This window comes from Eubalaena glacialis, chromosome 2 (genome assembly GCF_028564815.1).
Source record: "Eubalaena glacialis isolate mEubGla1 chromosome 2, mEubGla1.1.hap2.+ XY, whole genome shotgun sequence".
NCBI lineage: Eukaryota > Metazoa > Chordata > Mammalia > Artiodactyla > Balaenidae > Eubalaena > Eubalaena glacialis.
In genome coordinates, this window is record NC_083717.1 from 187,581,096 (window position 1) to 187,593,280 (window position 12,185).

The following is a 12,185-nucleotide window of genomic DNA, read 5'->3' on the forward strand; positions in this document are numbered from 1 at the left end:
CTGTATGCATGATTTACCTTCACTTCTGATAGGTGTTGCCATAGCTCTGTCCATTACTATTCTGCAGTTCTTATATTCTCAGAGCTTTGTAGTATTAAAAGTCAAAATGGTTCACCAAATATATAAAATGATTATCACTTCTTTCCAGTATTAAAATCAGAACTATTTACAAACACTTGCCATTTTAACCTCAGAAGCTATTAAATATCATGTTTTCAAAGAACATGTACTACTCTTTGGCGAAATTTCATAATTAATTACCAACAAAAAGCAAGATACAAAATTATTTATGGTATAGAGGTAATTTTATAAAATAGCTATATATGGAGAAAATATATCAAAATATTTTCAGATTTTCTAAAGTGAGCACATATTTTATCTTTAGAGAAAGAAAAAAGCTCAGCAAATGTTATTTAAGAAATAATCAAAGGCAAATTGATTTTTAATGTGAAATTAGACTTAATAGTGTAATAGCACATCAAATCAAACAGTGGTTCTCAGCTCTGGTTCTACAGGATAATTAGAATCTCTGGGTACAGGGCCTGGTTATTGGTATTTTTAGTAAAGTCTCCTCAAGGGATTCTTTTGAACATCAAGGTTGAGAACCACTGGTAGAGTCTGTCGCACAGAGCACCTTAATTATTTTCAGTGGACTCCTGTGCGCATACTCCTGTTTACCTTTGTGTGGGGATCCTTTTATTCAATAGTGGCACCAGGTACCCTGTGCTTCTGGTAGGGCTTCCATGTTAATGTGGAAGACTTGTTAGAACATTTGGTTGCTTCTAATACGGATATCTGCTCTGTGAAAGAGCTGCAAATATTAACCCACACATTTCTTACATTTGGTCTTGAAATGAAGTTAAGACTAACATATTTAAGATAGGTGTTTCGGTACATACTAAGTACATTTTCTCTCCTCCCGAATGACTGTGTCTGGTTTTGTTTAGGGCCTTAATCCTTACTGATTTATGGGAGCAGCCTTGGAGTCGTGGTGCTGGGTCACAAGAGATGGCAAACTTGTATTCTCTGCCTCTGGATAACTGGGAGACACTATCCGTATTTTAGTTCAGGGAAGTAAATGTGCAGAGAGAAATGGTAAATTGATCATTAAAATACTGGATAATGCAAGGAGAAAAATTTCCTTTTGTGATTTCTGGTTAATGGATTGTATAATGAATTAGTTCTTTCAGTCCCCCTTTGCGGTCACGCCAGTGAGCTAATAGCAGAACTGGAGGTGGAGGCCAGGCTTCTGGATCTTATGTTCTAACAGTTCTGTATATCATAGTCCTTTCCCAACATGCACTGATAGAAATCTGCGTTCCGAAGTTCTCTGGAAAAAAGTTTGCAGACTGATGTTTAATTTCCCTCATTGATGTTATGAGAAGTGACCTGAATTTTCAATTCATATCTCATAATTCTTTGGTAGGAAGGAGAAACTTTATACAGCTTCATTTTTAAATGGCAGCCAGTTACTTTTAGATGGTGCCATTGAAATATATCACATTTTAATCTTTTTTCTGTTGTCATCTTCATTTTGACACTTAGAAGTCTTAAAGAAACGTTTAGTGATATTCTAGTTAAAATGTCAGTCCCAATTTCTTTTCTAAATCTTGGCTATTACAGAGTTGGCAAAGTATTTTAGATTTGAAATATGTTAATAAAATTTTAGTTATGAGTTAAGGTATTTTCTTTAACAGAAATAGCTAGCTTTGGCTCGAGTGCAATGCCAAGGAAGTAGCTCCTTTATTTTGTTATAATGGAATCTTATTGGATTAGAGAAAGTATGAAATGAGCTCAAAGAGCCTTCATTGTAATGGGGCTTTCAATATAATAGCCTGATTTATATAGGTTGATTCTCATTACTATACGTTTAATAAATTATTGCCTGAAGGAAAGCTTGAGAATTAAAGTTGATATGACATAGATTGAAACTGAATAAATCAGACTTTTATACTGATGGTAATAAGCCAGGATTAGTCTTAGGAAAACCCCTTTCAAACCTGAATTGTGTTAATGAGCTACTCTAAAAGTTAGCCTTTGGAGAGTAACTTTACCAAAATTCCTTTCCTGAATTTCCATTTCTTTTTTCATTCTTACACTGAGTTTGTTACTTCTGCTGAAGGCCTGTTCTCAGCCATGGGCTCTAAACATTCACAAGTGTCTGTCTAGCTCCCACTGCTGCAAGGAAAGGAACCACAGGTTATGGTGAAACTCAAGGTAATGAGTCCACAAATTAGAGATTTGGCATACCTTAGTACATTGGTTAGTTTTTTACTTCTTAAGGGGTAATGACATGCCAAACCCTTGTATACCATTCTCTTCCAAGGCTGGGCTGTAAAGTATACTTACTTGTAACAGACAAGGCTGGCTTATTTTCAGGTTCTGATCCCAGTGTTATATATGTTGCTCTTTTGCTGTCCAATATTCTTAACTGGCTGCGGCCTGACTCTTTGCATATTGCCTAATCAATCTTCCTATAAGTACTTTAACTGGGGATTCCTATTTTTCTGAACTATAAGAAATCTGAGATATTGGAACTGTGCGTTTAGAGTAGTTCTGTTTAAACCTTAAGGAGCAAAATTAACTTCTGTGAGAGTGAGACTATCTTGAATAAAAAAAGGTGAACATATTTTATGTATTTGCAAAAGGCATCTCCAGTAGCAGAAACCTACATATTTTCACAAATTTTCTCTCAGTTAAGGTAGTAGACCTCTTTTATCACTTCTAATGCTCCACTGACACTGGAACTCCAGTTACACAGATGTTCTGTCCAAAATAACTTTCTTCCCGTACTTCCTAAAAGGAAAGCAGCCCCAAAATTAGTTTAGAAAAGTTAGCTTCCTTATTTGAAGTTTTTGCTACTTTTCAAAATTTTTCTCAGATTCTCAATAAACAAGATAATATCAACATAAAATATCAAACAAATATTAATCAATTTTAGACAAAGTTTACTGTATGAAAAGTCCACAAAATTAGAAGATCTTTCTCGCCACTCCAGATTTATTTCACAAGGCGGAACTCCCAGCAGGCTGATGTTTCTCATTTGTCACATAGCTTTTTGTGAATATAAGACTCTTTGCAAATAATTTTAACTGTTAATATCCCTTAAGGATATGAAACAAGTGTAGTTTAGTAAAGTCGATGGAAAACAGTTCTTATCGAGCCTTATTTTCCTCTTGACTTTAAATTATCATGTGGGAAGTAAATGGTAGGGCTCCTTAGTTTGAAAATCATGAGAATCAGTGTCAGGAAAGGATACAGTTACATGGACAGTGCTGGTTTGCCCTGGGAGTTCCAGAACACTCTTCTTTGTGATAAGGTTGGTTTTCTGCCAGTTTTGATAATAGATAAAATTGTAACGAGAAACAGGAAAGGAATGGGATTTTGCCACTAATTGAATAAATCAGGTATTGAAATTTTATTATTCATTAAATCTCAGAAATATCTTGTAGCCCTTTGGTGAAACAGTTAACATGGTTGCTGATCTTTACTTAAGAGAAAGCTTAATAATGATGAAAATAAGGTTAACAATTTTTCTTAAACTTCTGCAAAGACTGAGCTGTATATCTGATTTTGTATAGTTTATCACATGTAGAAATGGAACTTGAGAGAAATATAAGACTTACGGACTCTTCTGAGACTATCTGAAACATTTTTGAAGAGTTTTACTTAATCTTAAACATATTTTATAAACTGAAGTATCAAAATCGTATTGTTTGGAAAGAAAATTGATTTATTAATCTTTTTTGAAGGTTCATTGAAAATTACTCAGTAATTTTAACTACTGCTTGTGCTAATGAACTCTTCTGTTTTAAGGAACCCAGTGACAATGGACCTCTTTTTACTGAATTAAAGTTCTACCAGCGAGCTGCCAAACCAGAGCAAAGTAAGAAATACAGTACACATATGTTTGCGCTTTTAAAATGACCACTGGTTTTGTTTTGTTTTGTTTTGTTTAAGCCAAGACTAGAACATTGGATCTTATGTTATGATGTTTTGTTATTTTTTACTTCATAGATAAATTCTATTTAAATGAGATTTGTATGAAAGAATTTTGATCCCTTAACAGGTTTGTTATGATAAGATTTCACTTATATTGATAATATAGAGTTAATAAATAATATATGATTTAGGAAATATTGTTAAAAGTTGAGAATTAACCCTAATCCGTGAGTATGGCTCAAGGATCTCCAAGTCTTTTTTTGAGTGTTTTTCTAAATTCTGGAGACCATAACTTGCAGAGATTCCATCACTTATGAACTAGAAGACTATCATGGGAGAGAGCAGGACCTCTTCTAGCTACCCTTGTCCTCCTGTCCTCCAATCCCCTTCTCACCTTCCGTCCCCTCTAAAAATCCACGGAATCTCCTGGTAGGATGGTATCAGGCTTGGGAATCTCTCGAGGGGCTTCTGTCTCTCCTTGAGCTTGATTTCCTGGTTGAGGACTTTTAGAATGAGGTAAAAAAACTTTTAGATAGGTGTAAAAAGTAAGTCTTTCTGTGGAAACAAGTAAACATTTACATAATTGGAGATATTAATTGTAATTGCATGTGGTTTGACTTTTTAAAAAATGTTTTTTGCAGATTTTTCATTTTAGAGACAATGTTTAGGACAGGATAACACAATTTTGTGGGTTAATAAAAATGATTTGATTGTAAAGTACTGTTCATTTGTTGGGTACAATGTATTGTTCACTTTCTTTTTTTATGAATAAAGGTGAAATCTTATTGCATGTATATGTTAGGCATTCTGTTATTGATTTTTCTGAGAAAAATTGCTGATAACAAAATTGAAATCACCAGCATGTGTTTTAATTTGTAGTTCAGAAATGGATTCGTACCCATAAACTGAAGTACCTGGGTGTCCCTAAGTACTGGGGGTCTGGTCTACATGACAAAAATGGAAAAAGGTAAAAATATGCGTGTTTTGTTTTTCTCCTCCCTTTTTGAGCATTCGCAGTTCAGTTTGTTTAGTCAACAATTATGTACTGAAGCACCTACCTACAGTACCGCTTGGCCTTCACCTGGGCTGTGTGGAATGTATTCAACAGAGATGAACAAGGTGTTCTGTCTCGTCTGGGGGACTTGTACCGAGTGGAAGCAGCTGCCTGGAACCCAGCTGACAAGTAGGAACAAAGCCAACTTGCCTGCATTATTTTTTTCCCTTAAAAATGAATAAGCAAACAGACAGAAAATTCCATGTTATTTATGTAAAAGGGAGACCACAGGCTTCAATTTGGCATTTCCTGTTAGATACATAATCTGCCCACCTTTGTGAGGTTTCAGTCTAGCTGAAGAGGAAAAACAAAGCTGTATGAAACAACCAGACGCCAGTTAAGTGCCAAATTGTGTGATGCTGACTCTTATATGTCTTAGGAGTTCAGAACGGAGAGAATATTGCTGGCAGAGTTGAGTTGGAGAAAACCTCCAATGCTTTTGATGCATAATTGACACTTTAAAAATATTTAAATGAATGAATGGAGCATCATTCAGCAATGCTGGTAGCTGAGATTTGAAGAGTAGATTTAGTTGGAACTGGGGTATATTGGTTAGGATGCTTTCAGCTGCAGGTAAAGATAAAACTGACTCAGCTCTCTTAAGTAATTGTCAAGTGCCCAGCTTCCTTTATCTTGCCCTTTTGCCCTCTTGGCTTTGTTCTCTATTAATTCTCCATTGTATGGTCTCAAGGTGGCTGCCCATTTCTAGGCTTCGCCTGCAGACACAGTACCCAACAGCAGAAAATGGGATTGCTTCTTGTGAGTTTCACTTTCCTGGCAGGGAAACCTTTCCCGGGGGTCTCGTGGCAGACTTCCCCCCATGTTTTCTTGGTCAGAGTTTTATCGCTGCTCATTCTTAAACCAGCCACTGGCAAGGGCAGAGTGATCACAGTGATGAGTTGGGGGGAAGCCTGAACCAGAGTGGTGCTCTGTGGGAGAAGAGGGAGAGCTGAGGAGCTGCTGGGGGGGCCGCCAGCGTTGTTCACCAGGAAGTTCTTATCCTGGAACCCAGGCACCTGAGGGAGCGTGGGAACTCCCTGGAATGACGAGAGAACATTTGTTATATGTGGTTTTGCTGGGACAAGTTTCTATAGTTTTTAGAAATTTTCTGGAGAAATAGTATAGAGCAAGGATTAAGTTAAGAGTAAGGATTCTAGAGGCAGACACTTGGTTTCAAATCTGTGTTTTGCCCCTTAAAATGTGTGTGACTGGGTAAGTTACTTCTTTTTGCCTCAATTTCCTCATCTGTGAAATAGGGTAACACCTATCCACATAATAAGGGGTATTAAATGTAAAGCTCTTAGAATATGTGTGTTAGCTTTTACTCTCAAAGGGGTCTTTAATCCCTTAAATATTAAGAACTGCTGGTTTAAAAAATCACTGTAGAGAAGGAATAGCATCTCAAGTGGGGAGTAACATGAACACAGGGTCAGAATAGGCTTCTGGCCTGCTGGCTGGCCTCTTGGCCATCTTTCTTTTTTTTTTAATGAATTTTTTTTCCAGACGTGACATTATTTTATGCATAACTGGCCATCTTTCTTTAACAAAGAAAGGGGGGACTTGTACACACATGAGAAAGAGAAGGAAATAACTTGGAGAAAGAGGCTGAGGCAGGTAATGAAGATGGGGAGGAAAGGCCTGTTTGGGGCCTGTGTGCAGTAGGTAGTTGGAAGCTACTGCACATGTTTGAACAAAGGGACAGACACCCTCGAGGTACAGCTGACTCACCATTGACTTGTGGTGACCTTACAACTCGGCCTGTGTCTTCTGTAACACAGAGTGCCTAGAAGTATTTCCTAAACGGGAACGTTGATCACCTATAAGATATTGATTTACTTCTTAGGTTGAAGCTCTTAAAAATAATCATTTTAGTTCTCTTAGTTCTTTTTTTTTTTTGGCTGTGCTGCACGTCATGCGGGATCTTAGTTCCCCGACCAGGGATTGAACCTGGGGCCCCATGAGTGAAAGTGCCAAGACCTGACCACTGGACCGCCAGGGAATTCCCTCATTTAAGTTCTTACAAAAGTAAAAAAATAGAAAGTAAGATTGTCCTTCCAGCCCTCCTCCCCTGCCAGAAATCCTTACTTTCCCCTGTAACTCATCTGAAGTGATATGAATATAAGTGCTTAGAACAGTGTTAGGCTCATAAAAATGTTAGCTGCTATCATTATTAAATCATTTATACTGATTTATATATTCCCATTGTTTGCATTGTTTTATCCAAGTCCCCAGGAAAGTATACATCGATGGTTTTACTTCAGAAGAGTTACTTAAAAGTAGCTTTCCTTTTAGTACTCAGTGGTAGACATATCCTTGCAGAAGAATGTGGTAAAAATGTATATGCAGTATTCAGAATCATGCTTCACTTGATGTGTGTAATTTAGACGTGGTGAGGCGATTAAGGGATTGTTGAGAGCAGTGGTGGAGTGATCTGTGAATAAAAACAAAGGTCTACTTCATGTGATATATTAATAGATCTCTGGTTGAATTAACCAAGTGTGCTTTAGCTCCCTTTCAGAGTAACAGCAGAGATTGTATTCTTGTTACCTACGTATTATTTCATAATAATTACACAATCACATCACTTATTTGTAAAAACAAATGTGTACATTTGTCCTTGGTCTCATCCCTCAACCTCTCAAAACCTGTTGTACAGAGGAAATCAGGGAGTCAAAATTACTGTTCCCTCTAATATTTTAGAGGTCAGGGTACTGAAAATCTTACAAGAATGAAGACATTTTGCCACTGACTAATTCTGTGACTTTGGACAAATCAATTTACCGCTATAGACATTAATTATTTTATTAAAAGATGTTTAGAAAGATCTCTTAATTCTCTTCCACTTCAAAAATAGGTAGAATCTTGAATTTTTTATTTCGCGTGTTGTCTTTTAAATGTTAGCTCTTCCTTCCTTACTGAACTTTTCATATTGTATTTTTATCTTAGAAACCTAAAATATATAAATGGGGTTTTTGGGTCCTACTTATGTTCATTTATATCGGTATGTTTGGTGTGGTGGTCAGGAGCATGGATCCACCACTTCCTAGAGGACAAGTTACTAATGATCAGTTTTCTTCTGCTGTAAAATGGGGCTCATGGGACCTCCTACCTCATGAGGGTGACGTGAGGTTTAACTGCACTGATACATCTATGAAGTGCTTAGACTGGTGCTGTTCTCGTGCCAAGGCTTCAGCAAATGCCAGCTGTTGTTCTTAGGATGGTTATTAATCTTATCCCCATTAGAAGATATTTTGATACATTTTGAGTGTGTTCTTGGTTTTTATTGATTTATTGAATGGTTTAACTAGACAACTCAGAATCTGGAAAACTCTATAAAGATAAAAGTGGTCCACAGAGCAAAAGGTGAACCATGTTACTGCAACTAGGTGATGTTTTTCAGTACACACTGAAATATGTGTGTATTGAATCTGGTTATTGAATGGTTATTGAATCTTAGAATTTGGGTGCTGGAAAAGACCTTAGAAAGCATGAGGCCCTGCTCTCTCATTTGACACCTATGGAAATTGGGGCCCAAAGAAGAAACGTGACTTGGCCAAGGTGACAGAGTTGGTTTGTGGCAAAACCAAAAATCTTCATGTTTTTCCAGGACATTTACTGTTCCCCAAATCTTATTTGTTGAGTACTTAGTTCTTTTACAGTTGAATATACAGTTCTTTTACACCATTTAAGCAGTTTTACTGCATTTAGCTATTGTTACAGCATCTCTTGACAGTCCTGATTTTAACAGAATGTTAATACTGCTAAAATGTGCCTTAAAAAAAGAGAACAGTCACAGGCAGGAAGCTAATATACAGAAACATAAATTAACATTAACTATGACAAAAATTAGTGACATCAATCTTACTCAGATTATTTTATCTTTACCGTGAAGTATCTGTTGTCTTCTCTCTGTGGGTGTTTTCTTACGTTGAATATTGTCTCATGTAACTTGCTGAGACTAGGAGGCCCATAAGGTAAAAGTCAAGACAGGAAAGCTCTCACAGCTCTTGAGATTTCTAGTTGGAAGAACTTGTTTCAAATGTTTGTCTTTCCTTCCTTCTTTCTTTCCTTGCCTTGTCTTTCTACTTTCTTAGTAAACATTGCCTTGAAAAAAATTACTTTGAAAGGAGGGTACTCATTGCAAAATAGGTTTTCCTGAGTTACATTTTGTTCATTGACTTTTCTTGTTTGTCTTTAGTTACAGGTTTATGATAATGGATCGCTTTGGGAGTGACCTTCAGAAAATATATGAAGCAAATGCCAAAAGGTTTTCTCGGAAAACTGTCTTGCAGCTAAGCTTAAGAATTGTATGTGAGCTACATTCTTCTCGTTTTTAATCCAGTAAAGGCTAGTTGTGTTGAAGCTCGGTCCTCTGCTGGTTGGTGTTAGGTACTGCATTAATTTATTCTATATGATGCTTTTATAGCTGGATATTCTGGAATATATTCACGAGCATGAGTACGTACACGGAGATATCAAGGCCTCAAATCTTCTTCTCAGCTACAAGGATCCTGACCAGGTAGTTTTGTAACTTTAATTTTTACTGTTTAAAACCTGTTGTTTGAACACAAATATGGTTGCTATGAACTTTTGAACCCCTGCAGAAGTTTTACTTTTTCAAGTAGATATGGTAATAATAATATTTCTTCTTGACACTTTTATCTAGTTAACATTCTACATTTTTGATGCGATTTGTTGGCACTTTATCAAGTTGGCTATTTTGCCCTAAATAATATTCAGAAGAAGTACTTGTGATACAAAATGAATTTCAAATAGCTATTTGGGGGTGGAAGCTTAAAATTATATAGTGCACCAATGAATTATGTTTGCCTTTCTGCTTTGTCATTTTTTAAATTTCCTTTGTTCAAGAAATCCATCAAATGTAAGTGTTCTGTTACTTGGAGAATTTGGTCTTTAACATGTTGATTATTGAAATCAGTTGGTTTACAGAAATATCTTAGCTGTCTAAATTTTGTAGGGTTTGGAATTCAAATGTGTATTTTTTAAGCTTATTACATTCACTTTGTAATTTTCACTTTTTAAGGAAAGGAGAAAAGCTAATGTTATTATACCTTTATTTGGGTCAGTTTAGTTGGAGTAGAGGGATTCATAATTTTCTTGAAGCTGATTCCATGATTTTGGTAAAAGTAAGGTTTCGTTGACACTCATAGTTGGGCCACTGTATTTAATCCATTTCATGTGTGTTCTCACTTCTTGATCTTGTATAAGAAAGGAATATTTAAACATTTTAACTGTGTATGTCGATATGCCATACTTTATTCTTTTTTGTCTCAGACCTAACTTTGACTTCCTCTTGCTTAGTTTTCCCTTTTTCCTTTGGCTCCCCTTTGTTTTCCTGTCATCTCATATATTTGCCTCCCCTTCCCCATCTCTGTTACAGTGGCTGTAAGGGATCTGTATACGCAGAACAGAAGCAAGTTTCTGGTCTAGAGCAGGCTAATGGAGAAATCCTAAAGACAATCACAAAATTTCCAGGCAACTTGTTTTAGATGCGTTTAGGTTAAAACATGCTGCCTTTTGTTTAGATGGAAGTATTTTTGCAGCTTGGTTATCCTTTGGGCATATGTTTTGGATGGGGTAATTTTTTTTCTAGTATTAGATGTATGTGTTAGATCCAGCCCCAAATTTTTACTTCAGTTCCCTCCTGTGACCAGATACATACATCTGTGAGACAGTTACCCAGAATTAGAGATGTAATATGTGGCTCTGGAATAGAGGAAAGCCAAATTTATTAGCTTTGTATGCTAATCAGATATACACATACATCCCATAGATATGTGTATATATAATACTAAAGTTTAGTTCTAATTATGAAGACTTGACCTTAATATTATAATATTTAAATATAGCTAAGAGCCTCATCTAAAAGTTCTTCAGATCATTATTATAATCTGTGAAATATTTTTATGAAGTGAATTGATATTTGATTATTTTATAAGTGAAGACGGAGGGGAATAACTAACATATCATGTGTCAACTAAGTTAGGAGTCTTACAGTGTGTAGCAGTTGTATTGCAACAAGTATTGATGGTTTACTCTGTTCTCAGTTTTGTTTTAGATGCTGTAAGAAAAAGTGTAAGATTTATAATCCTTGCTCAAATTGAGGAGACTAGATTATTTACAGGTGTAACACATACTTGTCTAAAGAAGTCAGGTGATATTATCTGCACTGTAGCTACATGGTCATTTAATGTTTTTCTTTAAATAAAAAGTCTTTCAGAAGTAAGTGCTTGCTGTTGTTTGCGTGTTGGATCTAACTTGTTTGGGGTGCTGTAGTATGGCCTTGTGGATGAATCTACCCTCAGGTGACAGTATTCTGTTTCTGGGCTTTAAAGGAGTATATGTGTAGTCATTTTGCCTTTAATTTGTCTTGGTGTTTGGACATTTATAGGTGTACTTGGTAGATTATGGCCTTGCTTATCGGTACTGCCCAGAAGGAATTCATAAAGAATACAAAGAAGACCCCAAAAGATGTCACGATGGCACGATTGAATTCACCAGCATCGATGCGCACAATGGTGTGGGTACGTCAGTGGCACCTGAACAAGAGATACATTGCCAGTGCTTTCAATTGAATTCCTACATGGTTCTTCTGCAATAAATACTTAGACAAGTAAATCAGAATTGAAGAGGCAGGATAGGATGGGGGGAAGAAGGGAGAGCTTAGGCTTCTACATTTGTGCAATGTGAGGGCACCTGTGTTCCCTCCCTGTCTTCCTCCCACCCTTCAAAGATCACCAGGGTTTCAGTAGTGGAGGTAGTTCAGTCAGCTGCAATAAGGCTTTCTTTTGTTTTTATTTAGCTTAATTGGAATGTTGGGGTTTTTTCCCCCTAAAAGTCTGTAAGTTTCTTATGCAGCTACAAATTTGTAACAGGTAGACTTTTATTTTGTCACCTATTAAGTTGGCCTGTTTCTTCAGCAGTCGTTTCTTTTTTTTCTGTACCCCACACTGTGGAGGAGCTAAAATCCCCAGTTCTCTGGGCTTCTTAATAGCTTATAGCATTTTTAATATCTTCACATTTTCCAAGGGCACTATTTAATGTGTCATTGTTTTATAATTTATTTCCTAGGCTAATAGTCTCAGTGTGAAACTGTAGAGTTTGCCAATTTGGGTTTTAAAGTAAATTATTAGTTGGAGGTAAATTATTTTCTTTTATACTGCCCAGT

General features: G+C 36.3%; 1 protein-coding gene across 5 annotated transcripts in view; it reads left to right on the forward strand.

Annotated features, from left to right (window-relative positions):
• Nucleotides 1–12,185, forward strand: part of VRK1 (VRK serine/threonine kinase 1) — a 93,179-nt gene that overhangs the window by 41,100 nt on the left and 39,894 nt on the right. For 4 of the 5 annotated variants that reach the window (XM_061182882.1, XM_061182878.1, XM_061182879.1 and 1 more), the window contains 5 exons: nucleotides 3,817–3,886; nucleotides 4,822–4,909; nucleotides 9,195–9,303; nucleotides 9,423–9,515; nucleotides 11,409–11,541. In XM_061182882.1, coding sequence (XP_061038865.1) covers nucleotides 3,817–3,886; nucleotides 4,822–4,909; nucleotides 9,195–9,303; nucleotides 9,423–9,515; nucleotides 11,409–11,541 — 493 coding nt within the window. The remainder of the gene's footprint in view (nucleotides 1–3,816; nucleotides 3,887–4,821; nucleotides 4,910–9,194; nucleotides 9,304–9,422; nucleotides 9,516–11,408; nucleotides 11,542–12,185) is intronic. The other variant, XM_061182881.1, reaches the window with a different exon arrangement.